This window comes from Diadema antillarum, unplaced genomic scaffold (genome assembly GCF_040938485.1).
Source record: "Diadema antillarum isolate AM-2024a unplaced genomic scaffold, OU_Dant_1.0 scf00000225, whole genome shotgun sequence".
Lineage (NCBI taxonomy): Eukaryota > Metazoa > Echinodermata > Echinoidea > Diadematoida > Diadematidae > Diadema > Diadema antillarum.
This window is the reverse complement of record NW_027271114.1, coordinates 637,268-663,729: the sequence shown is the minus strand read 5'-3', so window position 1 is coordinate 663,729 and position 26,462 is coordinate 637,268. Positions and strand designations below refer to the sequence as shown.

Sequence of the window (26,462 nt, the reverse complement as noted above, 5' to 3'; positions counted from 1 at the left end):
AAATCCCTCTCGTAAACAATGCCATCGCTGGCGACTTCACGGTCTCTCGCTCGCTAGAAAGGCAACGCACGACACCGCACCGGGCACGTAGGGTGGGATACTGAACTTCGCCCGCCGGTTGCGTAGGCGTCGGTTCATTGTACATGCCGAAGTGCTTACGAATGAGGAGCTTTCTCTTTCGCCCTACCATCTGATTACTCAAAATGATTCCCTCTTGGTACGGATAAAAACCGGACTAATAATTTTCTGGGAGTGAAGCGAGGAGACCTACATTCAAAATGGGTTGCTGTACCAGGCAGTGTACGATGATAACGATATGTATTATACAGTTGGTAAGACCGTTTTCCTTATTTTGTAGTCGTAAATTTTACGGATGGTGTCAACTGAAGATAACGGCCCTCTTACCTTGCAGCATTCAGCCGATACTTGTGGTTGTCAAAGGTACCGGTAGATTTGCACCGCACTTCTGCGGTAGTCGTAACAAGTGCCGCTACCGCTAGTTCACCGGCAATCTTTTATATTTAGCTTTGCTGCCCATCACATAGACTAGATTCTAGATCATCATTTCATTGGCGTTGCTCAACATGAAGAGAATACGGCGTCTTTATTCATCTTTATCATGTTGATCATCATGATCAAACGGAACGTTGAGGAGTACCTTGAAGAAGAAGATCATGGTGGTATGGGGCCGGGGGCGCGATATGGGCATAGAAGGGATGAGATCTTATCGCTCTCTCTTCTCTGAGATCCTCTAGACTCTGGGTGGACAAGTGTACAATACAGTTATGATACTAATCATGCTAATTATAGCGAGATAAGTCGGTAGTTGAACATATGCATTGTACCGGTATTCAATTTACATGTACAGTTTATTACAGTGACAGTGATATGAATAGTTGATTGGTATTGAGTGACCAAGTGGTGACACTGCATCCATATTATTCATCCTCCCTGATGTTTAGTGACTCAGTCACTCTGTGTTATTCGAAGACCCAGCCCTGTCATCTATTATGTGCATTTCGGTAGGAGTACAAAGCTGTAGGAGTTCGGCTTGAACCATGAGATGCCTATCTTCAAGGGGGTGGGGGGAGGGGGGGGGCAGGCGGTTGGGGGGCAGCTCTAGCTGTCTGACATTCGCCACCATGACCAAACCTCACCCCAGAAATTGCCCCGTCATGTAACACACAGCACAGCCTAACTATACACAGCCCAGTCGCTGTACGTAGGTACGTCACGGTGCGAATACAGCCTACAGGTGTAAAGTGTTATCTACAATGTAGGTTTCATAATTGATCTGATGTATTGTTTGACAAAGCACTATGTGCAAATATGGCCTGATATTTTCATGTACAGTATAGTACTGAAGTATTCTGTTGGTGTTTTGTTTTCTATTCTATGTATTTCATAATCATACGACGCTGCATTTGTGTGTGTGTGTGTGTGTGCTTCAAATGTGAAACACTTTAGACCCTACATATTCTATATTGTAGATATCCCATTTTTATAGGCATACATCAGAAACCCTAAATCAAACACTCTTCCACTAAATGCCGCAGTTGATTTGTGTCTGCTAGCGGTTCATCCACTATTCAAGCTGTGATTTATCAGCTTGAACTAAAAGTGGAATTTGTGGTTTTGTGTAAACAATTAAACATACCCACCATAGACCAGACAAGTGGTTCAGGTACAAAGTACTCCCTATATTGTATGTAGATAGACCTTATCAGCTAGCCTGACCAGACACTGTGCTGCGCACAGGGTCTGACATGTGTTAGTGTTTCAACGTTGTAAACGACCGTCACTATTGACAGCAAAATCACATAAAATACCTTTTATTTTGTATGATTTTAAGAGTAATATAATTTGCAACACTTACCTACAGCGTATTTTCCTGATGGTTGAGTTGAATTCGGCGTTTTGTTGGTATCCAGACCTTATTGTTGAATTTTTCGGAGTAGATCGTGCGGTGGCATCTTTTCCTTCGAGAGCTTCACAAAAGCAACAAACTACCACGCATGCGCATTCAGAAGTGGTTGCTTTTTACGTACGCCCGTGCGCCCGTGCGTTTCATGTGTTACGTAAAGCTTGTAGTAGATCCGCGCGTGCTGCACCGGCAATGATTTGAACTTTTTTAGTCGGGGTCATCCGACTATCTCATCACTTCCGCCCCGACTACCTACGTTGTAGTATACGAGAGTGAATGCCATTCATATAACACGCAGATGAGGAGTGAAGCAGTAAGGACGTTTACAGACCTGATTTCAGCCATAGATTTCGGTAAGTTTTAGACGTAATTAAACAAAAAATCGCATACCGGTTATTGAATGATGGTCATAGATTACGATAATTCCTTATATTTTAGTTTTCCACGATTAATAAAGATATTCATGAAGGAAACAGTGAACGATAACAACGTCCGCGAAGGAATAGAGGTGCAGCGCTGTCGCCAGCGCTGCGTGTAGTTACTTATCAGCATAATTGTCTTATAAGATTTTATTTTTTTTTTCTTTAGTGTCTTCATCATAAGTTTGTTTCTCACCTACAATGTATATATGTGTAACTTCATGTGCCATTAACATGTGCATATTGTATGTTTTTACAAACATTTGCAATAAAGAAATACAGTGATGGAATGAAATATCCAGTAATAGTCCCATTTCTGTTCCCAAAAGTACATACAGTGTATTAAGTTTGTACAGCAATGTCCCATCACGGAAGTGATGGGATACAGGAGGCAATATTTTGCTGGATATTCGTGCAAATATCAATTGGTCAAAGACACACAGAATTTGCAAAAATTACTATGTGTGTGCAATAAATTTTTGTTTTTAATCTTTCATGGAGTCGTGATGTGTAATTTACGTGTAGTTCTGTGCTGCATACGATCTACATATAATTACCTCCGCCAAGGGAGGAGGTTATGTTTTCATTACCGTTGGTTTGTGTGTTCATTCGTTCGTTCGTTCGTTAGTTAGTTAGTTTGTCCGTGTGCAAAATAACTCAAAAAGTAGTGAATGGATTGGGATGAAACTTGCAGGAAAGGTTGAGAATGACACAAATACCAAACGATTAACTTATATTGGTACTGATCCGAGAATTTTTGGGGAATTTATGAAGGATTTGTGATATTTTGGTAGGTAGGGTCAATGAACTTGGGAGTTCAGGCTGCGCGTATTTTTTAGGTTTGCATGCGCGTGCTCTAGTTTCTGCTAGGGCAAGGCACGCCGTGCAGCTGAGGGTTTATGACGTAACAAAGGCTTCTATATTGGGAAATCGGGCGACTTTCAGCACACTAAACACTTTCAGCATGGTGCCTAAGTACGTATGGGTGGAATTCACTGATATACATGTATATATATCTATGGAAGAACAAGATCAGTGGTGGAAATGAGCTGCATGTTTGGCGGAGGTCTGCGCTCTCAGAGTGCTTCTCTAGTTTAATGTATGCAGCCCTTCCCAAGATACATTTGAATGATTGTAAAAATATGATGTACGCTTGTAGGACAAAAGTAAAACGTTTTGATTTTTAAGAGCATGTGACAGTATAACATACAATATAGTGTAAAACATGTAGGCCTACAAATTTTTGTACATACAAGTAGGCCTACAGTGTATGCATTGCATGCCATAGATTGAGACTGACCCTACAAATAATTCATATCGCATGTCACAAAAGATATGTTGTAAATCATCCTTGTTTATTTTGTAGCTTCCATTTAGACTCAAGCGCAGTTTATTCCCGCTGGTAATGGTGTCATTGGATGCCATCATAAAATATCAATTGATGATGTTCTGAGCAGTCAACTGAACTTTATTGTCTGAGGGATCTGTTTGTAAGGATAATGGCATAAACAGAGTAGATTATTAAAGGGATGGCATAGTATTGGTTCAGGTGAGGATTCAGCTTTTTAATTTTTGCGACATACATGTACTTACAAACCACTTTATGAAATGTTAAAGAGCGTACAATTCCAGGAGGAACTCAAAGTTTATTTGATGAAAATGGCTGTGACATATAAAAACAAAGTAAAACAAAGTGATCTTAATGAAAGGTGGGTCCATCTTTTATTAGGATTGCTTTGTTTTGGATATCATTCAAAACCAATTTTCATCAAATGAGCTTTGAATTCATATTTCATAAGAGGTTTCTAATTATCTCAAAAATATCATCATCAAAAAAATGTTGGAAACCTGAGGCCCCATCTCAACCAAAACTGTACCATCCCTTTAAAGTTACAGCAACATGCATGCCATCTTTCACCAGCTTGAAAACATCGATAAAAAACAAAACAAAATAACAATGAAACAGTCCTGATCATGTACATCTAGTTCTACATCTTGTAGGGCCCTACACAAATGTAAACAGTAGACTGATGGTAAACACAAAACAGTAGTCAGACTTTATTACAACGTATGTTTTCAAAACAAGTTTATGATTACAAATGATGAGGGTACTATACAATTTCAATATCTAGCAACTGCGAATACTATCCTATTACACAGTTTTTAAACATTTTATCATGTATACCTGTATATACATGTATGTGTGATAAAAAGCATGTGATACAATACTATGTAAGATTAATTCTTAAAATGCTCTTTTTGATGTTTACTCTGGCTGTCAAAACATAATCTACTACAACGGAAACATGCGCACATGTACACTGTGCACACAGGGTGTAGGGCTTAATATGTAGGCCTACAGAGTATGTTGTGTTCTAGCCCTTCCCCTCCCATTAAAACAGACCCCCCCCCCCAAAAAAAAAAAGAAGACTATAAAACAGGTAATGGTATGTGTATTTACAGTAGTTCGTAAAAATGCTGCGATATGCTGGCTGTATGGGCTGAGGTACAATATATTTTCACAATCTGGATCAATAGGTACAGTTTTGCAGTTTCCATAGAAAATAAATGAGCCTTTTTATTGCTCGTTGGGCTGTCATTCTGTATGCCCCATGAGAAACAAGATTAGGTGCAAAACAGCAACGTTGTTTTTCTCACCTCCATTTGACATTTTTCCCCCACTTCTAAAATCACTATACCCCACCCCCCTCTGGAGAAGGAGAGATGTGAGAAATATAGAAAAAAAAAAAGAGAGGTACAGTACGCCTCAGATTCTCTAGATTCTAAAGTTACAATTGTTGAAGCTCCTTGATTTGTTGTACAGTGTACAATGTACACTGGTGAATACCCTGCCTTTTCACAAATTGTGGACAAAGTAAGCACACGCAGTTCTCTTTTTTTTTTCTGGTTTTTTTTTTTTTTTGGGGGGGGGGTCCCTTTGTTGTGCTGGTTAAAGGGATGGTATAGTTTTGGTTGAGATGGGGCTGCAGTTTTCCAACTTTTTGAGATAATGAGAAACCTCCTTGATTACATCTATGAAAGAGCATACAATTCTAAGAGGAATTCAAAGTTTATTTTTTCAAGATGAAAATTAATTTTGAAATGCCTGAGATATCTGAAAACAAAGAGATCCCAATGAATGGTAGAACCCACCTATTAATTGGGACAGCTTAAAATGTTTTACTTTGTTTGGTTGTTGTTGTTTTTTTGTATCTCAGAAATTTCAATAGTGATTTTCATCGAATACACTTTAAATCCCTCTTAGAATTGTATTCTCTCTAATACAATGTATTTCATTAGTGATTTCTAATTATCCTGTAAAAAGTTAAAATCTGAATTCCCCATCTCAACCAAAACTATATGATCCCTTTAATGCAGACTGAAGAGAAAGTTGTGCAAGAAAAATTTAAAAAGAGACATTCTTTTGAGAATGATTCGTACCCCTTTCCAAACAACACCAGAGAGTGTAAAATTTCACTGGAGGTATCAGCTTTTGGTAACCCCTTTGTGGGGGGAAAATAACAAAAGGTCTCTTTTGCCACAGCATGTCCTGCCATGAAGGGGGATTATCTCATGGGATTATCTCTTGACAATGTAGTCCTGACAGATCAGGGAGTGCTAATCCCATCAGTTATCTTGTATTGGTAAAAATCATCCAAATAGCATGCACTTATACAGTTAGGAGCTAGAATCTACGCATTGTTCTTGTTAGAGTCTAGCACGAACCCATTTGCTACACCTTCCACACCATAACAATAATTCCTTGTTGTTCAGAGCTGCATGGGTCAGTTTTATTTCATGAATACATAAGTACAAGTGTACGGGCATGAGTCACTGTAATCTTCAGGGGTCGGCATTGATGAAATGCGGTTAGATTTAAAAGCCAATGGTCTGTGCTCTGTGTGATCAGGGAGGTTGAAAGGGATCTTTTCATCTCCCTTGTGTGATATTGTATCACCATTAGGCCACAGACTAAACACTCAGTAGAGTACCGTAGATCAACTTAAATTGTAAGCATGCAGTGTAAGGTGTACAATGTAGTACCAGGTATAAGTAGGTATGCACTGTACATTGTGTACAGCATGCAGTGTAACTTTTGACCCATCATTTGTACTAAAAAAAAAAAACCAGCCTGTGCAGAAAGTGATGTATACCGGGATATAATGTACACAATACAATGTAATTGAGTGGTACACTTGTAGGTGATGACTTGCTGTGTGTTTTTGCATTCTCTCTCTATTCTTGCCTACACTGCCATCATGTATAGAGTAGACAATGCAGAGAGATTCAGTTCCTTGCCTGGAGACTAAACCTGATGTGGATCAAACCTTTGGCTGCAATGCCACATTCGATAGCCATTCCTGTTCACTCCTGTTCAGTATACAAAATTGTGGGGTGCATTAAAATGTCAGCCCTCTTTTGGCAGAATCAGAGAGGTGGAAGAGTACAATGTATGTTCTCTTCCACCTCCCTGGGCAGAATTGAGGTTGCCAAACAAATTTAACTATTAAAGGGAGATTTGGACAGATGATGAATGCAAAGCTGTTCTGATTATTGGGTTTAAAAGAAAAGCCTTTCTGAAACGCTGTTTAAGTGCGATCACAAGCGTATTGAAGCCAGAGATGCATTTGAGAGAATAAATGCAAAGTTGTTTTGAGATGCATAAAATAGATCAGACCTGCCCACGCCTCTCGCTGCCAACTACCTCACAAAGGCCGTGTTTATGCTTCCCCTTTTCGGGCCAGAATCAGCGTTTTGATATGCGTTTAGTTCAAAACACGGTTGCATCCTTGTTCATTTTATAAACGCCGATTCAAAATGTCGTTTCAAAACGCACAAAAAAAGTGTGTTTACGATTGACAGCGTTTCTGACTGATCACGTTTGACGGGGAAGCATAAACACAACTCACATCATATATATGCGTTTAAATGATGTCATCTCCATCGCCTTTCCGGTTGACTTGCAATTCGCGCGCCAGGCCAGCTGACCTTTTGATTACTGTGCTGTGAAAACGAAACACAATTTGCAGGTGCTGATCCCTCGAGCTCCCTGTTGGTACATGGTGACAGTATACAAATGACGCACAGGTCTGAGTGCGTCAGTCGGAATTGTGTGCATAAGGTAACTATGGAATGCTTAACCCACGAGGCGAAGCCGAGTGGGTTTAGGCTAAATTCCATAGTTACCGCATGCACACTATATTCCGACTGACGCACGAAAAGACATGTGCGTCATTTGATTTATAGAATGGGTAATTTTCTTGTCAAAAACCCAGTTTTCTATCGTGTTACCCGATGACAAAATTACTGGATGCATTTCCTTTTGGCTTTCCGTAAAGGGCATGCATACCCGTACTTACCGTTTTTACTGGATGCATGGCCAGCCATGCATAAGTTTTTACTGGATGCATGGCCAAGCTGAGTGCGCGAACCTTTGTTACAAGTACGAGTACTCTTGCTAAGTGCGCGATAACATGTTTACCACTGTGACTCAGCATGTGGCCAGTAAAAATGAACACATAGCTCTCGACCAATCAGATCGCAGGATTCTCGCTACCCATTCTATAACATATTATAATGCATAAAAGAGCTCACAGCATATCATACATTCCAATTTTGTCAACAATTTGTTGATGAAATAGATACTTTTTTCTTTTATTGTCAGCAGTTCATGTACGTGTATTAAAATAGTAGAGCAATTGAAATTATATTAGACATGCCACGGAACATACACTGTGTACGAACAATACATGTACACACACTTGGGCCAGATCTTCCAAAAAAGCGCGCGCCCCAATTTTACCTGCCTCTGCTGAGGTCAGTGAAGTTATCGCAAACACTCTTTCCAAGGTCGGAGAAAGCAAGCATTTATAAACAGTGCTCCCGTGAACGGCGTTTTGAATCAGCGTTTTGAATCAGCGTTTCAAAACGCTGATTCTGCCTTCGCAAATTTAGCATAAACACACCCAAATTGTACACATCTGGGGTCAAATCTGGGCAGTGGAGCTACACAGTGTCAAAGCCTCCCTCTAGATCTCATCTCACGACGACGTACATTGTATGCAACAACTCAGGAAACACAATCTGAAAGATCTTTTCAATATGCATTTTGATTTTTAATAGTGCAATTGTAAGTGTTGAAATGTGTTTCAAACACAACAAAGATGATGAATGCAGCCATAGACACCCAATATAAATTCTCACTATTGCCAGAAAAAAAGAAGAAGTACAATGTACATGTAGGCCCTGATGACTGATAGTATAATTGTACATGTATACCAGTACAAAGATACATTATATTTTGCTTTTTAAAACTGTATTTTAGGTGACTCTAAAATGCATGCACTCTGGACCAGCTCTTGAGTTTTGACAATATACTGTGTACATGTAGGCCTATACACTTGTACATGTCTTGCTCATGGGTCAGAACAACAGTGTACTCTACAATACGCATTTCAAGTCTAAGTTGTCTTTGAGACAAGGGCCCGAATTCACGAAAGTGGTACAATTGGTACAAATCAGTTAATGAACTGAAAATTTTGTCGACGAAATGACTGATTTCGTAATAAAATAGGCCATGCGACACTTGGCACTCCATACAAATTGTCCATGGTTTAAACCATGGTTTCAATTGTACCACCTTCGTGAATTCTGGCCAAAGAGTTGATACCAGTACTTGAAGTGATAGACTTCCATGAAAGATAAACCCACTCAGATCGATCAAAAGTGCCCACAATATCTATTTGATTTTCAGTGAAACATTACATTTTGAAAATAACTCATGCACTTGCTACAAGATGAACTTCAATTTTGGAGAGCTGCTGTGGGTTTAGATGATTTGTGCAGATTATGATGGAATTGTTTAATGGAAGTGAAGGGCATTTCCTTGTGAAGCGAGGAATCATAATTCTCCTGTCAAACAAACAGCTCTCTTGACAGCAGTACTGGATGCACTGTATGTCTGTGTGTGTGTGTGTGTGTTTATGTGTGTTGTATGCAATGTGAATGTGTGTTTGTAATAGAAATACTGTACAATGTACATTGTAGGGTTACCGGTGGTATTTTTCAGGGGGCAATACAGTTGAGTTGTATTGATATTAATAGCCCGTGTCATGGCTAAACCACTTTCCAATAGTACCCCCTGGTACTTCACACATCAGCATCACCTTTGTTGAGGATTGTACAGCAAATTGTAATTAATTTGCCAGATATTGTAGATTGTGTTTCAAATTCAATAAAAGCCAGTTTGTGCTGAACAGAGAGCCAACCAGTTTTCCCCTAGCGTGCTCTCATTTAGGAGCTGACTGTGTACCAGGGTAATCAAATTAATGATAATAGCTACACCGTGTAACATACATGTATAGTGCATTTCAGACTTTTTAACAATTTCAATGTTCTTTACAGACTACTACAATGTATTATTACCCAGATCCACACTAGCTTTTCAAAGCATCTAACCAATACACTGTACACATACAGTGTACATACATTTGTACATATTATTACGATCTCCTTAAATGATGAATTTCCCTTTACTTACTAGTAAGCAAATGAGACTTGGGTACAGTAAACCATACTGCTCACCAATTCAGTTTTCAAAGGGAAGCACAGATCATCATTTTCTGACAGGCATGGCAGCTTTCACATACAGCCAAGAAATTCTTTTATCCATAGGGCTTGAAATACATAAAAATGAAGACATCTGCAGTTACAACTGTAAAGGCTTTATTGGTTGACATTAATGGTGTTCATGTGTAAAGTTGATGAAAAGTGTTCATAACTCTTTAGTATTCTGACTACATGTATGTTCGCATACAATCTGTATGTACACCGTCAACTTGTGTATTTTTTAAAGTGTAGTTCTGGTACTCCTGTATTTTTCCTGTAGAGATGGACCCGGTTGCAATTTGCAGTCTTGTTTTCGATCTACTTGTAAATATAGGCCTACACTGTGCAGTTGTTGCCTTTGGTGGTAGTAGTTCAACATTCAGTATTGACTTGCTTTTATAGAGTGATGTACAGGGTGTACTTCTCAACCTGTTCAGTCTGCAAGCATCTATCGTTTGTCATCACATACAATATGTTTGAAATGTAATCAGCAAACACACAGAGGACCATAAAAAGACTCGAATATATATTTACACATTTTCAGGGAATAGATCAATAGAACTGTTATTTGTTTAATAGATAACCAAATGAAAGGAGAAAACAGGCTCTACTACAAGTTGGCATCACTGCATTGAATTTCTTTTCCGAACTGCATTTTACTACACTTATATTCTTTTTCAGTTCAGGCTGTAAGGTGGTGAAATAATTTGAATTCAGTGTCTCTTGTGACTTTTTCACACTTTTCGCACAGTTTGACACTTTGTTGACTTAGTTGGTTTATAGAGCTGCCACCATTCCAAAGTCCTGTCTAGCCATTCACTGCTCTGTAAACAGCATCCATCCATGGGTAGGCCTATTCCATACAAAGAGAAGTGACCTGGAAGAATGGTTGCCAATGGTTACAGGGAGTGTGGAAATGATATGTAGTGTCCCCTAAGGATTTCATTGAGCTTCTGGTAGGCAAAAAAAAAAGAGAGAACAAAATGCAAAAAACAAAACAAAGCGAAAAACTGTCTGCTGCTTTAACTTTTATTCATCTGTTTGTTAGACAGAAATCAACTTCCTTTTCATAAGAGTTTGCAAAAGTTATATTAGGGGCATTTATTGCGTATATTGCACAAAAGAAATGCAATGAAAAAAACAGTTTTTCAATGGTTGGCAGAAAAAAGAGAAACTTTAGCCCTTTTTACACTTGTGTTTCTTAACCCCATACTTTCTCTGACCCAGGACTATCGTTAGTCCTGTACCAATTTTTTCAGCTTTTTACACTCGCCCATAAATCCCGTACTGAGCTCATGTCCTGGGCTAAGGAGAAAACTGACCTTTTTACACTCATATTTCTTAGCCCAATACTTTCCAAACCACATGAATATTCATGATTACGCTGTGCACTGTACAAGTACACGCACGCACCGGCAGCACTTGATCACCTCGTTTCTGATTGGTCAGTGGGGGTCGGACTTCGTCTCCGTCGCTTAGCCCCAGATTATTTTTTCGTTCTGTTTACACTCACTTGCTTGGCACCGCAATTGCAGGGTTAGCACCGCAATTGCGGTGCTACCCCTGCTATTTTGCAGGGCCAGATAGTACGGGATTATCGGTGGGGCTAGCCCACTTTCGCAAAAACAAGTGTAAACAGAAAGTGGGCTAAGGGAAAGTCCGGTACCAACGGTGGGGCTAAGGCCCCCCCCCCCCCCCCCCCCTTAGCCCCACTGTTGGTACTGGATTAAGCAAAAATTTGCAAGTGTAAAAAGCCCTTTTATGTTCTTTTGGCAGGAAATGCACATGCGGAAGAAAAACTGGAATATTCAGGGTTTTTTTTTTGTTTCGCGTTAATAGTGTGCATGCACAAAATCAAATACTGCTGTATGTGAGTGGAGGCCTCTGATCTGTGTGATTCTTAATGATTATTGTAGAGATCAGCAGTGTAAAGGCAGGCAGACAGCATTCACATTGGCAAAAAAAATAAATAAATAAAAATGTGCATAAAACTGCCAAGTTAAAAACAAAAACAAAAACACCTCATTTCTGAGAAGGGTTTTTCAGTTCCACTTTTTGGCTTGCATACCGGTAGTTGCCTAGCAACTTCCGTCGAGTGTACACAAATCTATGGTGTATTAATGGCAGCGTAATCACCCCCATTACAGTGTAGGAATGGTTTGTATTCTGTGATAAGATTTAATTTCTTAACATCTCTCTATCATTTTCTTCTCTTCACTACAGATTGCCACAACTGAGAGGTTAGTCTTTGACTTCCTGGGCTACATGTATGTTCCTATGCTTGGCGGATTCCTCGACATTATTCTCATCCTATTTGGACTATTTGGCACATACCAATACAGACCAAAATTTGTAATTTTGGTAAGTTCTCTTTTAATAATATACTGTAAAAGCTGTAATTTTCACGTACAGATATTTTTCCGGATGAGGCAGTCACAGGCATTTTCACGAGATAGTTTTTTTTTTTTTTCGCAATTTGACACCGAGGCTATCATAGTTAAGTGTACTAAAATGCCTGTTCATTTGCGATATTTTTGTGTGCTGTTGAATTTGCAGCCAAATAGTGACCTGTGAAATTTGCAAAAATTTGCTTTGTCAGAAGTGGGGAAATGCCCAAGACAATTTGTATGCGTGGTTTTTGTATATTTATGTCTAAATTTTGTTTTATGGAGGGAGAGATGGTGGGAGGGGGTTGGGACTGCTGGTTGTCAAGGACAAAAACTTCTGGAATATCAACTGATCAGGTAATTTGAGTTTTATAGTGAATAGGGATGTGACTTTTGGTATAATAAATGATGAATATTATCAGGCAGTCTTTAAATTTAATGGTGAAATTGTGAAGTTAAAAATTTGAAGAAAAATTAACAGATTTTATGCCACATGTTATCTAGTTTTATATATAAGAATAATGGTTATGGACTTTAATTCACTTGTAACCATTCTATTAGTGAAACAGATTACATCATTCAAAAAATCAATTTAAAAAAAAATAAACGACTATTGTAATAAACAATTTTGCTATTGAAAGAATTGTGTTGTGTGACATACATCCTGAACACACTATCAACAAGTTGATACTCAAGTGAGGTCTCAAGATAGCAATATGAAAGTTTATGCTACAAATTTACTTGGTCCTTTAAACTTTAATAGAAAAACCCAAACATCAAGCAAGAAGTGCAGATATTTAAAGGTAATGACAGAAGAGTACAATAGTTTGATGGGATGGGGCCAGCAGGGAGGGCTGTAGGACAGATGATTCCACGCAATTGATGCCGATTATTCCTGAGTGTGTTCTCTTTGCAATGAGAGAGGATCCACCTCCACTAATTAACCAGACAGCTGTAGGGGTGATTCATCAGAAGTCGTCAATTTGCAATGCTGAGAGGGAGAGAGATAGAGAGAAAACAGGTTGAACAGATCAGTATTTCCTTGGTTTCCTGGTATCGTAACCACCAGCATGTCTTTTTGTATACATGTACAAGGCAAGAGGCACACAGCTTTATGATTGAAGAAAATTGCAATCTTGTGGTTTTGTTTTTACAATACTGGATACCACCAGCATGTCTTTTTGTATACAAGGAAAGAGGCACACAGCTTTATGATTTAAAGAAAATAGCAATCTTGTGGTGTTATTTCACAATACTGGATACTACTACATTGTAAATCAAAATTGCTATGTATTAATAGCTTTCATAGTTCAAGTAAATACAAGGAAGGAAATTAACTTCACAAACTCAGTCCTTGAAACTTTTTTTTTAATATACTTTAAAACAAGAAACATCCGTGGCATCAAACTTTCGTGAATTGGAGCCAACAGACTTTTTCACAGTATGAAAATTTTGGGACTCACCTCTGGCTGTCGATGCATTGTGTAGACAAACACTTTTGCATTAATTTTTTAGCATTGATGAATCGCTGCTCCTCACAAAATTTGTGAAAGTTTCATGCACACAAATAAGTTTAGTTGCACAGTCCTGTAGGGTACAACATCTACAATTGTATGAACACTGCAATATGCCTCAGTGTGGTGTGTGTTTGCCTGAGCTGTTTTGTCTTCCAATGTCATCTCACATTAACATTTTTGCTGTTGTGATATTTTTTGACAGTATTCAATATGGAAGATTCTCTGGCTGGGTTGGAATATTTTCATCATCTGTCTGTACCTCAATGTGGGAATCTTATCAATAGAGGTAAGTTTGTGAAGAGTTGACATTGAAAACAATAATGCACCTGTGAAGTTGATTGAAAATCTGTCCTTTTTAGACTATTCATTTCAGAGATTTTTTTTTTTCAAGCATGATGAATGCAGCTTTGCACTGAGAACATACAGTGCGTATACATCAAAAAAGGCTACAAACCGTGTATGAATAAATAAGATATCATTGGAAAGAGGAGATATGTGGTTTTAAGATGTTGCTACTCACTTTGGTGTAAAGTTAACACAATCTTCACAAATTTAAAATCAAATCTTGTTGTGTTTTTTTGATACACACTGTATATGGTCAGTTTTACAGTAAAGGGTGTAACTTTGATGTGGCAAGGGTCAAAAATTAATGTTGTGTTTCCATTTTTATCTTTGCCTTTATTTTATATAGGAATGTCTATATTTTCAATATTTTGTCATTCCAGAGCTTAATTCTTAGGGTAAATATGAAAAATGAAGTGACTATTATGGAATTTTAGATAAATTTAGGTAAAAACAACAAGAATGTTTTGGTCACCCACAGCAACCAAATGAAGATAAATGGTGGAGGTAATGCAACTTTTCATTTGCTGTGAACATATATTTGAAATATCAAAACACTTTTCCCCCAACAGATATTCGCTCTTGCAATTATTTGGATGTGAACTTCAAATTCCAATGTAAAAATGGTACCTGACAAACTATTTTTAAGTTAAAAGAATGTTCTAGAAGCAAGAGCCACTCTAAACATAGCCCTAAATTATCTCTTGGTAACAAACATTTATCAACCCAAATCCCAAAGAAATTTGATTATTTTTGACAAAGTTGAAATTTTCAGACTTGTGAGTTTCGGAGGCTTCAGTTAACAAACTAGTGTGTTTCGGAGGCTTCAAAACTGGTAACACAAAGTTCTAGTCCTGTATTCACTTAAAATAATAAAACTACAGTAAGCAACTATCACTACATGCTAGAATAAGAACAAGGCATCAATAAAATGTGAATAACAGTATACAGATGTACATTTTATGGCAGTGCATAATGTTTACCCTTCATACAAATTGTACTCATTATTATATGGAAATTGGCTCCACAAAAGTGAATAACAAACTGTGTACACTTTGAGCAATGCTCAGTTCGAATTTATGACATTACATGAGGCAATATGATTATAAAGGAAACTGCAACAGTAGCAATAAAAGTACACTGATTAGGAACATCTTTTTTTTTTTTTGGCGGCTTAAAGTTAGCAGCAACGCATGTTTTGGAGGCTTCATCATGACTGTTAACATGCAAAAATGGTCCATTTTAAGGTGATATGAAGTACTTTAATGCAGCTGATTGTTTCCAAATAACTAACAATGTTGTAACATGTAAAATAGTATTTATTTGTATGCAGAAAAAAGACTTTCCAACATATATGTTAAGAGACAAAGAAAAATATTTTAAATCTTTATGCTCAGTTGTATACATACACTGTATTTGCATATCCATGACTTTGGCAATGCAGAACATGATTAGGCTACACACATGTACAGCTGTATGCATTTGTCAAACTTTTCATCATAATGCAGTAAGAATTACTTTCAATGAGTTAGAACTGTAGCTATAGACTTAATGCAAAGATTATGTTTGCTTGCTTTATAAGTGCAGTTTGTGGGATGTATATTGACATAAACCATCCATCATAATTGTTTTATATACATGTGAAATCAATTTCAACTGTTGATGAGAAAGGGATAGAAAATAGACTATGTGATGGCATGACGGTTAGATTACAGCATAGCATTGTAAAATATAGAAAGGGGAAAAAGGCTTCTAACATTCTTTTGCATATGACCATGCCTGATACCCCCTACTATAGCTATCAAATGCAGTGATCATGGTCATAGAACAGCAATCTTAAACACCGATCAGCCATTCCATGTAAGGGTCATCATCAAACTGTCATCATCAAAATGGAGTTGGAATAATCAATATATTGGTGATATTATCATGGAGCTCTATAGAAATTGAAATGGTCAAGATCCCATTCATCTTTTTGAATCGCCTGTTGAAAAGATAAATGTACATACCCTACCCATGACTGTGTACGAATTTGAATTAAAAAAAAAAAAAATGTTGACCAAATGTATAGTTCCCTATAATATATGATAGTTAGAACTTTACTTTCTTTTTCTGTGGTATACAAGTCACCCCTGTTTCATATCATTTTATTTATTTATTTTTTTTAATTCTTCAAAGGCTTCTTTTTTTATAGTTATTTTATAAAATTCCAGTTAGTGTGACTCCTGTGACAGCTAGGAGGCCTGTTTTTGAAGGTACGCATTGAGAAATTGCTAACAGAACTTTTACTGTTTCTAAAAATGACAACCTTTTTAGCAAAAAATTAAAAAGCAGCAAATGTGTTTAAAAATATCTAGAAACCCACAAGTTTGTTTTAAATAGTATATAAACCCACAGACTACAGTTTTAACCCTTTGAATTTCAAAATAGTTAGGGGCTTGTAACTTTTTCCAGAAAAGCCAGGACTAAACAGATTATAAAGATTTCAATCATGTCAATATTGTTCTTCATGAACATAACTTCTCCAGTCACCCACCCATGTAAACTACATGTATCCCATGGCAACAGGCTATTTATAAGTAGAGGTCTATATATGTCATTTATAAACAATCCTCTCCCAACCATTACTGTCCATTTACTGCACTGAGAACTACATCCGCAAACATGTCATAGAGTCTCACACATGTATGCGAAGAGATGTTTCGTAACACAAGTTACATTTTGTTTAATCAAAAATAATCAAGTGGTCACTGCTAGCATGATAAAGTATGGAAAATCAATCAGGGTATAGTATCAAGATTGTGTTGCACCTTACATGCATCAGATCTGACATACAGATTGATATGAAAACCTGTCTGAATGAAGTAATCAAATGTCAAAATTCCAAAACAGTACCCTGTGATCCAAGTCACACCACAGAAATGATAATCTGCAAGATGTTAGCTATTTTCAAATCCAATCACAAATTTATTGATTAATTATTTTCCTCCAAATAAGTATTGGAAATGAAAGCCAAAGAACTTGTTAAGAAATGGAAAGCTGAAAAAGTCAAGATTTTAGTATGGCAAGAACAAATGCCATGTGAGTAACAATGGAATGGATTTGTCAATGGGTTATAAATGGCCATGTAAAAGATTGTGTTTCGAAACTATTACACTCAGATGATAGTGAGTCGAAAGTGTAAAAATCCAAAAAGCATTTTCCACCATTTGCTCTGGATCATGAATAAAAGATACAACCTTAAATTCAAAAGTAATATATTTCTTAGTTAAGTGTATGCTTCCCTCTTGAATAACCATCTATTAAAGTCCTTGAATCTTCAGGAATAGTGTTCAGTTCTTTAAAAAAAATAAGTGTATTTAACACTAAATAATCAAGTAATTGTTTGGTCTTCATTATCAAAGTCTAACCAGTCAAAAGAGTGATACAAATATGGTCACAACACTTCAACTTCTCTCAAGAGTAAAAATGAGTTATCCAACTTAAGAACATTGATGTATCCACAACTACTTGCTTTGTTGCACTACTGTTGCATGATGTGGGCATGCACGCAAGCTGGAAGTCACTTTCATTACTCACAATATCTAGCCTGTTTCATTGTTTCAAAAGGAAACCTACAAAATAAATGCTTTTCATACATTTAAACAACTATCTACACCTTGCTTGAGGAATCATTAAGTCTCATTCAGTCCAAACAGTTATTTGATAGACTTAGAATTACAAAATTGTAATCAGAACATTCCATTTACATGCTGTTAACATAAAATGAAGCCTCCGAAACATCTGGAAAATTAATTTGGTATGCCTTATGTTTTTATGAAAATCATGTATGTTATGTAGAAAGTGATGGGTAAATTGTGTCTTTTTTGGTTGATATACACTGTTTAAACATATTTGTGGGGCAACATCCTCATCTGCTAATATTTTATTGCTGAATGAAAAGGTGAGTTATGTGGGACACGTCTGCACTGTTTAAGAAAAATAGGTAAATCATATAGTAAATCTATATTGGTGAGTAAACAAAGCAGCCAGAAAACTGAATGTGATTAAATATCTTTAGATATGTCATAAGCGATCATTGGGTGGGTGAACAATAAATCTAATTTGATTTTGTCCAGAGAAAATCACAAAAATGCAGTGTTAACATCCTTTTGAAGCCTCCGAAACCACTTTTTCTCTATGAAGTGTATTACCTCAAAAAATTATTGCAGTATCATAATGTTTTTATTATTTTTGTTGTCTGTCTATGTCTGTTGATGATTTCATGGCATAATTTGGGGCAGACACTCAAAGAATTTATCAGAAATGTCAAATTAGATGTTTTTGCTGTTTCGGAGGCTTCAATGCGTCTCGGAGGCTTCACGTGTTAACGGAAAATTTGTATTGTCTCCTATTTTCAGAGAGTTTGGCGGATCTTAACTATTTTTGGTCTATTAGGTTAGGGCCCCATATCCTACATTTTGACATATAGATTAGGTCGCTTCTCTTATCTATATTCATATTATTTGACTAAACACTTTGTTTCGGAGGCTTCAAAACTGCTAACGGAAATTTCACTTGATGGAATAAAATCATCACAAAATTTCAAATAGACCTAGAATCAAGTAAACTTTGATGTAAGTCGAAAGTTTAGCTGTACCTTATTATTTTCAGCATAAAAGAAAGTAACCAAAACACATCCACTGATCATTACTGTCCATCAAAGTTTGTAAACAATTGTTAACGGAAAATGAAGCCTCCGAAACCTCAAATTTGAAGTCATAGTATTCTAAAATAAAGGGCCAGATACAAACCAAACTAATTTGGTCATTTCAATTGACCATACAACCATGCTTTTAACATAAAAAATTAGATCTCTGCAGTTGCTGTAGAAAATTATTAACATTTCAAAAATGTTATATGAATTTCAATGCAACAAAATAGTCATTTTTAGGGTACATATGTGACTGTCAAAACAAAACGCATCAATACCTGGACCTGATTATGCTACCCAAGGTGGCTACTCATAAGGTGACTCACATGGGAAAAAATCTTTGAGATCTGTAAATCTATGTGTTCAGGGTGGGCCAAAAGGCTAAAAATTGAAAGTTACACCCTTTACCGTAAAACTGACCATATTCTAAACCTTCTTGGTATGCGTGCCAGTGGCAACCAAAAGTGCTGGCAGTTTGTCATCCTAGCTTGTTCCTCCAAACAATAACACTGTTAAAACAAACAAACAAAATGACTGTTATAGAAGAGTAAAATGGCCATGAAGAGAGATTTCATGTATTATCTCTCATAGGGGATCTACAATGTAACACTCTCTCTAACGATTTGTGTGTTTAGGCATATCAAGACTAATATCATGCAACAGTAAAGACTACTATCAGTATATAACTTATCCCCTTTCAAAAGAGTAAAAATACTCTGTCCCTCGGAAAGGACATTAGATGGAGGTCCTATGAGTGAGTTATACTCACAAATCAGGCACATAGCCTACACTGTACTTCATTCCTTCATTGCAAAGAGCAGAAGGTTACGAAAGTGATCCACTTCCAATTTATCAATACATTGTACACAAGAAAAATGGGTGAATAATGCAAATCCCTGGTGTTTCACCCAAGGTGACTAGATTTAGCCACGCAATCAATGTCAAACAGGCACATTATGCTAAAGAAGAAGGACAAGAACTGTCACTGAAATCTGGTTTTCAGGAAAACTTGGTTTTGTCTTCATACAGTATATTCTTGGACTCTGTTGGGTTTTGAAAGTGTATGGCATATTAAGTCCCCCCCCCCCCCCCCCAGGTCCTTCTCTTCTTTGTGTTTCAGTTGTTTTTACCTTTCTCTACATATTTTGCTTTAAACTGTCTCACATGGTGTTCATCTTTTGTACAGTCTCTTTCAAGTAGATTTCATTCAAGGGCTTTAAGCTGTTCAATATTCTTGTAGCTTTTTAGTAGTCTTTAGGCAAAAATTTATGCCTGTACATTTTATTTCGGAAGTCTCAAGAGAGACTACGACGCATAAATGAGTAATAATAGTACAGCCCACACACGTGATCCAGCAATACGTTCGCGTTTTGTTCCAGCTGACAGGAGGAACCCCTGCAAGCTATGCGGTTTTCCTTTTCTTTTCCTTTCATTGATGGATTTTTGAGCCATACTAAAATCATAATTGTTTCATTAAATATTGTAATTTCCTTGATAACTTCTTTTTCTGTGACTGCTCCATACCTACTGATTTTCCATTTGAAGCTGTTGGGTGTAGCCTGTTTTGCTTCAGGTGGATGGATTTAATGTTGAGAAAGATTGTTGAAACTACATACTGCTGTGGACGTGCAAATATCTTGTACATGCATTACACCGATACTCAAATTATGCATGGAACTCTACACGGCCAAGAACTGAAAGGGTAATGAAATCCCTCTGCTCCCTTGCTAGGAATCCCCAAGGATCGTCAAAGGGTCATCAGAAAATAGAGCAAGGTCATTAACGGGACACTATTGATTACATCTTAATGTACAGACATACAGTAGCATTCTTCCAGTTGGAAGGGGAGATGACATCGTTGGGAAATGAGGATAGATGATGAGCGAGAAGAGAAGGAGGTAGAAATTAAAGGAAGCAGAGGAGAAGAAAATGTTTCAGAAGGGGAAGAAGGACTCAGAAAAAGAAGAAGAAAGAAAAGAAGAGAAACTAAGAAGAAGAAGAAGAAGAAGAAGAAAGAGAAGAAGAAAGAGAAGAAGAAGAACTAAGAAGAAGGAGGGAGGAGAAGGAGAAGAAGAAGAAGAAGAAGAAAGAGAAGAAGAAGAAGAAGAAGAAAGAGAAGAAGAAGAAGAAGAAGAACTAAGAAGAAGAAGAAAGAGAAGAAGAAGAACTAAGAAGAAGGAGGAGGAGGAGGAGAAGGAGAAGAAGAACAAGCATAAGAAAAAGACAAAAGAAGAGGAAAGAGGGGAACTGGAAGAAGATGAAAAACAAAGAAGGAAAAAGTAATGGATATTATTTAAAAATAGAAAAGATGAGGGTGGGAGAAAAGATGAGGGTGGGGAGAAAAAAAGAAGGAAGAGAAAAATGAGGTAATAAAGAACGTAAAATAGAGGAGACATGGACCTGAATGGAAGAGGCTCTGTAAATGTTTTCAGCCAGAAACCAAACAGAATAAAGTTATCTCATTTGGAAATCTGTTTGAATTCAAATGTCCCCACTCCCCAAAAATTAGAATTATGATACAAGGATATGTAACAATTAGTGTCAAAATCCGTGATATTAACTGAGATAATTTGCTTTTGACTAGCATTTTTTACACAGTTAAATACCAAAGCTTGATTATACTGCCTCTAGAGAGTCGCAGCTGTTGTATATTATGTGCATTATGAGAATCTTCTTTTAAACTCATTCAAGTGTCCACTTCAGGAAAACTTGGGGGATTTTTGACAAGCATACACCTAGATCTTTTAAACTAGAAAACAGGTAGACAGAAATTAGGTGTACAGTGTGCCAGGTACATGTAGCTGATCAATATCAAATATTTGTACTGATATAGTTTTATGGTCGTAAATATGTGTTTGCCCCTGTACTGTTGATGTTTATAGAAATACTATCCAGTCGTTTGCTTCTCTTTCAAGAGCCACCCCCCCCCCCCCATTTTTTGTTTGTCGTTTTGAAAAGGAGTGATTATGTTTCACCTTCAAGGAGAACCAGGGGGTAACATTACCTGAACAACAATCCAAGTGGATTCAATGTTTTGGCAGACCTTTTTGTCTCCTATGGCATCATGCAGTGTCACATACACATTACTAGTATATACAGTATGCAGTACCTCACCTATACTGTTTTTTTCCCCACCCTGGGAGATTCTTTGTCTCATATGAAGGTGTATGACAAAGCAGCAGCCATACAGTGTACACACAAGGGGTGTACTCCTACCTATTGTACATCCCAATGATAAGAAGCTACAACAATGTCCTGAGGGTGTTACAATCGAGAAGCCGATATAGGGTAAAGAGGAACTGCCTCCTCATAAAAAATGATTGTAATGTGGCATGGCAACTCAAACAAGATCTTCATTGTGAAAGATGAATGTTCTGCAATACTGCAGTGTTTCATCATGGAACATACATGTACAATGTATGTGTGTCAACTTCCTCCTTTCAACTCAGAATTTTAAAGCAGTTTTTGTCTATGGAAAGAATTTGTGCCTGAATTATGATAATAATAATAATATACACGCTGTAGATGTCGCCTAACAAAGCTTGGCTAAATGTTACATATAGAAAACACTCCAGGTTGGTTTAAACTGTACATGCATTGTACTTTTGTAGACCCTAATACAGTACTTTGTACATCCAACATCAGCTTTATAAATATTAAAACTCAGGTGTGAACAAACAATGCATGCAAAGCTTGTGTACCTTCTGCAAATATACCTACTCTATGCATACATATATCATGCATACATGTCAAAGTTTATCGCGCAGAACCCTGACGTTTGCACATTACAATTCAAGTACGTGAGTTTATTTGCCCATTGACATCTATGGCTACACATAGGCCTACAGGAATATGTGATTTTTCACTGAGTGATTACGAGGCAAAGTCCAGCTCTGGAATAGGAGTTGAAGAAGCAGACAAAATGAAAACTTTTCATTTTTAAGTGCAGTTTACAAACTATCTACATATGTAAATCAAATTTTTACTATTTTTCAGCAGTCTTGTATACACTTTTAAGCTGAACTGTCTTACTTTTTTTTTGCAATTTTCCACAGAGGGCTGAATCTATACATTTAAGATGCATGTGGCTCATGCATTGTACACCCCATTTGGATGCCTTAGCATGCATACAATACTGTCTGAGGTTCATGGGTATGCACTGGTTTAAGTGCAAAAGAAGAAAAAAAAGGTTGTTATTTTTTTCTTGGAGCCTTGTATTCATCCATTCCAACCCGGAGGACCCAGAGGACAGAATATTCCATCCATTTGTCAAATTATTCCCCTTGATTGTGCAGATCTATGCACTTTCCTTCCTACCAGGTACTTTTTATGAGGACTGCAAATGAAAACCCATTTTTTTTTTTTTTTTTAAGTTAGATGGAGTAAGACAGTGTGATTTCACAAGAAGTACAATGTACGTATTGATCAACATACAGCTGTGTGCTACTTGCTCGTGGATGTCTAGGATGAAATAAACTTGAAGATCCTTTTTTTTTTTTAAGGGAAAGTAGACATTATACCGAAGTCAGCCTAACTGCATCTTAAAGGCATAATTTACCTTTTGCAGATAAAACAAAAACCTGTCATTATTGCTTCAAAATAGATCTAAAATGTGAGTTAGGAATAGAAACAACCAATGTAAAAATTTGAGCCAGTATAATCGATGTCAAGTCATTGTTAAATATGTACTAAACAAAATGTGAACAATAGTTATAATAAAAATGTTTCCAGACTAAACTATCTACAGTTATGGTTTAATGAGAAAAATAGTGATATCTCCTTATGTTTTAGGCTTTATTGCAAAAATTTTGTATGGCAGGATGTTTTGTGATACAACTGACCTACACATTTGGATCAAAAGTGATATCTTGAACTTTTTTTAAATCACTGCTCCCAAAGGTAAACAGGACCGGACCTTTAATGATAGTCAATATCAAATTCATTCATGCACTATGTAGATACACATTACACAGGGATACTGGCATTAAAAGCTATTGAAATAGAAAGAAAACCAAACCAAACCAAACCAATTCACCTCTATGAAGATATTATCGTCAAATAATCATATCATAATACAAAGGAATACAAAGGAAGAGTGTCTCGTGGTTTGAAATAAAAACATCCTACAGCCTTGGGAGCAGACTACCATAAATATGATATAATATTACATGCATAAAATATGCAATGAGTCAAATGATCCAGGCTGTCAAGCATGCGCCATGCACTTCTCCAGACATTGTTTCAACAAACACGGCTGTCAGAATGTCAGGATGAAGACTTCGCACCGGAGACTCGATCGCTAACCAGGAATCGTTGGTGGCTTTGTCACACATGATGATACGTTGACACCTTTTCTGGAGAGTATAGTGGATGACTGAGTTGGCAGAGTGATGACGATGCGAAAAGAGAGCGGCTCCGCAGTGTGTTGTGAAATAGCGATGAATTGTACATTTTTACACCGCAGACAACGTTCCAGATGGGGACGCCATCTGCTGTCTGCTGAAGTGACGAAGCTATGGTATGAGGGGAAAAAAAGGAGAAAACAATTGGAACAAAATCCTCAGCTAAACCACTCACTGTACTTTTTGTTTAATGTAACAATAATATACATTTCTTTTTTTCCAAATTAAATCTAAGGCATACAACTGTGTTCTGACTCATTCTGTCGCGTGTGTGCTTTGGAAGTATTCTCCTTTTTGTCTCCTTAAATTGTGGCACAAGTTTTGACAGACTCAGGCAGACGATAGATTCTCATTAAACATTAAAATCACAGAAATGCTCTGTCTGTTAATCTCTCAGAGCACTAACGAAAAACATTAAAAATCTGTAGTTTGCACTGTAGCTGTACATTGTACACACTGCCATCAGAACATTTTATCTTCATTGTTATCATTGTTTAAACATACTATGCACAATGTACTAATACACCCTGTACATTTTTTTTTTTTCAGCAGTCCCAAAGGTTATCATCTGATAGCATCGACAATCTGACATTTATTAGGTGATACGCTATCAGCGTATCACCTATTGTGATTGTCAAAATTTCTCTTTTTTTTTATTCTTCTTTCTTTCTGCCACATTTTGTGTCGTCAATATCTCAACAATGACATTACGGAATAACATGACATTTTCAGTCAACATGTCTCATAACAATATCTAGCCACAATAAGGTTTTCATGACAGTAACATATCTATAACGTCATCTAGGCGCCATTTTGTGATTTTCGGACCATGTTACATGATCGATCATAACTTCATAACTAGATATCATTTCTGTATCATTTTCGGTGGACATAAAGTTCAGGTCACGCTCTATCTTACATTTTGACGCCAGTTACCCAGGTCATCATTACGCGCGCGTAAGCGCGCGTCAAAATTTTAAAAGGCTCAAAACGACTTCCCAATGGGAAATCTCGAAGTTTCAGACAATTTTAAGCGTTTCAAACATTTTTTCGCGTGCGCGTCCGTCCGCGCAATTTCGCGCGCAGAGGGCGTAACTAACATGAAAATGCAATTTTTTTGACTGATTTGGATTTCTGATACTTTGAGTAACAATATTCATTGTTTCCCGATCGATTTTGACCTATAACAAAGGAATGCATTGGCGTCAAAGTTGAAATTCCGCGCGCGCGTCTTTCTGCAAATATAGTGAAAAAACATGTTTTTGTTTATGTCGCCATAGCTCTTTAAATCGTCCATTGACCCTATATTTCTATTGCATATTACAAAAGCATATGAATTGGAAATAACGTTTCAAGTACCAATATTGCCAGGAAAACTCATGACGTCATCATATCATCATCTGAAATCAAAAAAGTGGAATTAATTTTTTTGAGGTACTCTTTCTGACATTCATTTACTCGTATCTCTATTGTTTAAGCTTAATATCACCCCAAATTCAGATATGTTTTACTTTGAACATTTGCCTTTCAAGTCCATGTCATGGTTTTGAAATTTGATGACGTCATCATACTTTAAATTGTGATTAAAGGTAAAGACGCAAAATCGGACAAGTTTACGTGTTATGTCTATGGGAGGTGATTTTTTTAAAAACCATACATTGACTTGACAACGTTTAAGCACCTTTATCTCAGATGATTTTGCTTCATTTCCTCTGAAAATTAAGTATGTTGTAGCTGTGACAATAAGCTGCAGTAATCATGCATTTTATTCTTTGAAATCTCCTCATCAGGTTGACAATTTTGCAATTTAAAGCTGAAAATGAGAATGGAATGCGGACGAAACGATTCCTGATTCATCTTTCACGTACATAAGTTTACGTTCCTCTAATTTTCTCGTCGAGACGTATGGCCGAGTGGTTAGAGGTGTCGTCACAGAAACGTGAGGTTGCACACGTACGGGTTCGAACCTCACAAGAGCACGAAAGACAATAATAATTTTTTGTTTTACTTTTTTTCTTCAATGGAGTACTACACCTTCGTCCATGTAGAAGTCACGTTCGCATGTAAACACACCTATACGAACACACTCACACAGTATCCCTTTGTTTATCATTGGAGACTGCATTGCTTCGACTGCTGCAAAATATTGCAGGCTGGGCTTCTCAAGCTG

The 26,462-nt window shown here is 37.1% G+C and overlaps 1 protein-coding gene across 2 annotated transcripts in view; it reads left to right on the top strand.

Moving 5' to 3' along the window:
• Positions 1–206: 206 nt before the first annotated feature.
• LOC139724647 (sodium/potassium-transporting ATPase subunit beta-1-interacting protein 3-like) overlaps positions 207–26,462 on the top strand; it is a 51,229-nt gene continuing 24,973 nt past the window's right edge. For both annotated transcript variants that reach the window (XM_071635777.1, XM_071635776.1), the window contains exons 1-3: positions 207–332; positions 12,175–12,312; positions 14,058–14,141. In XM_071635777.1, the coding sequence (XP_071491878.1) occupies positions 279–332; positions 12,175–12,312; positions 14,058–14,141 (276 nt within the window). In that variant the 5' untranslated portion in view covers positions 207–278. The remainder of the gene's footprint in view (positions 333–12,174; positions 12,313–14,057; positions 14,142–26,462) is intronic.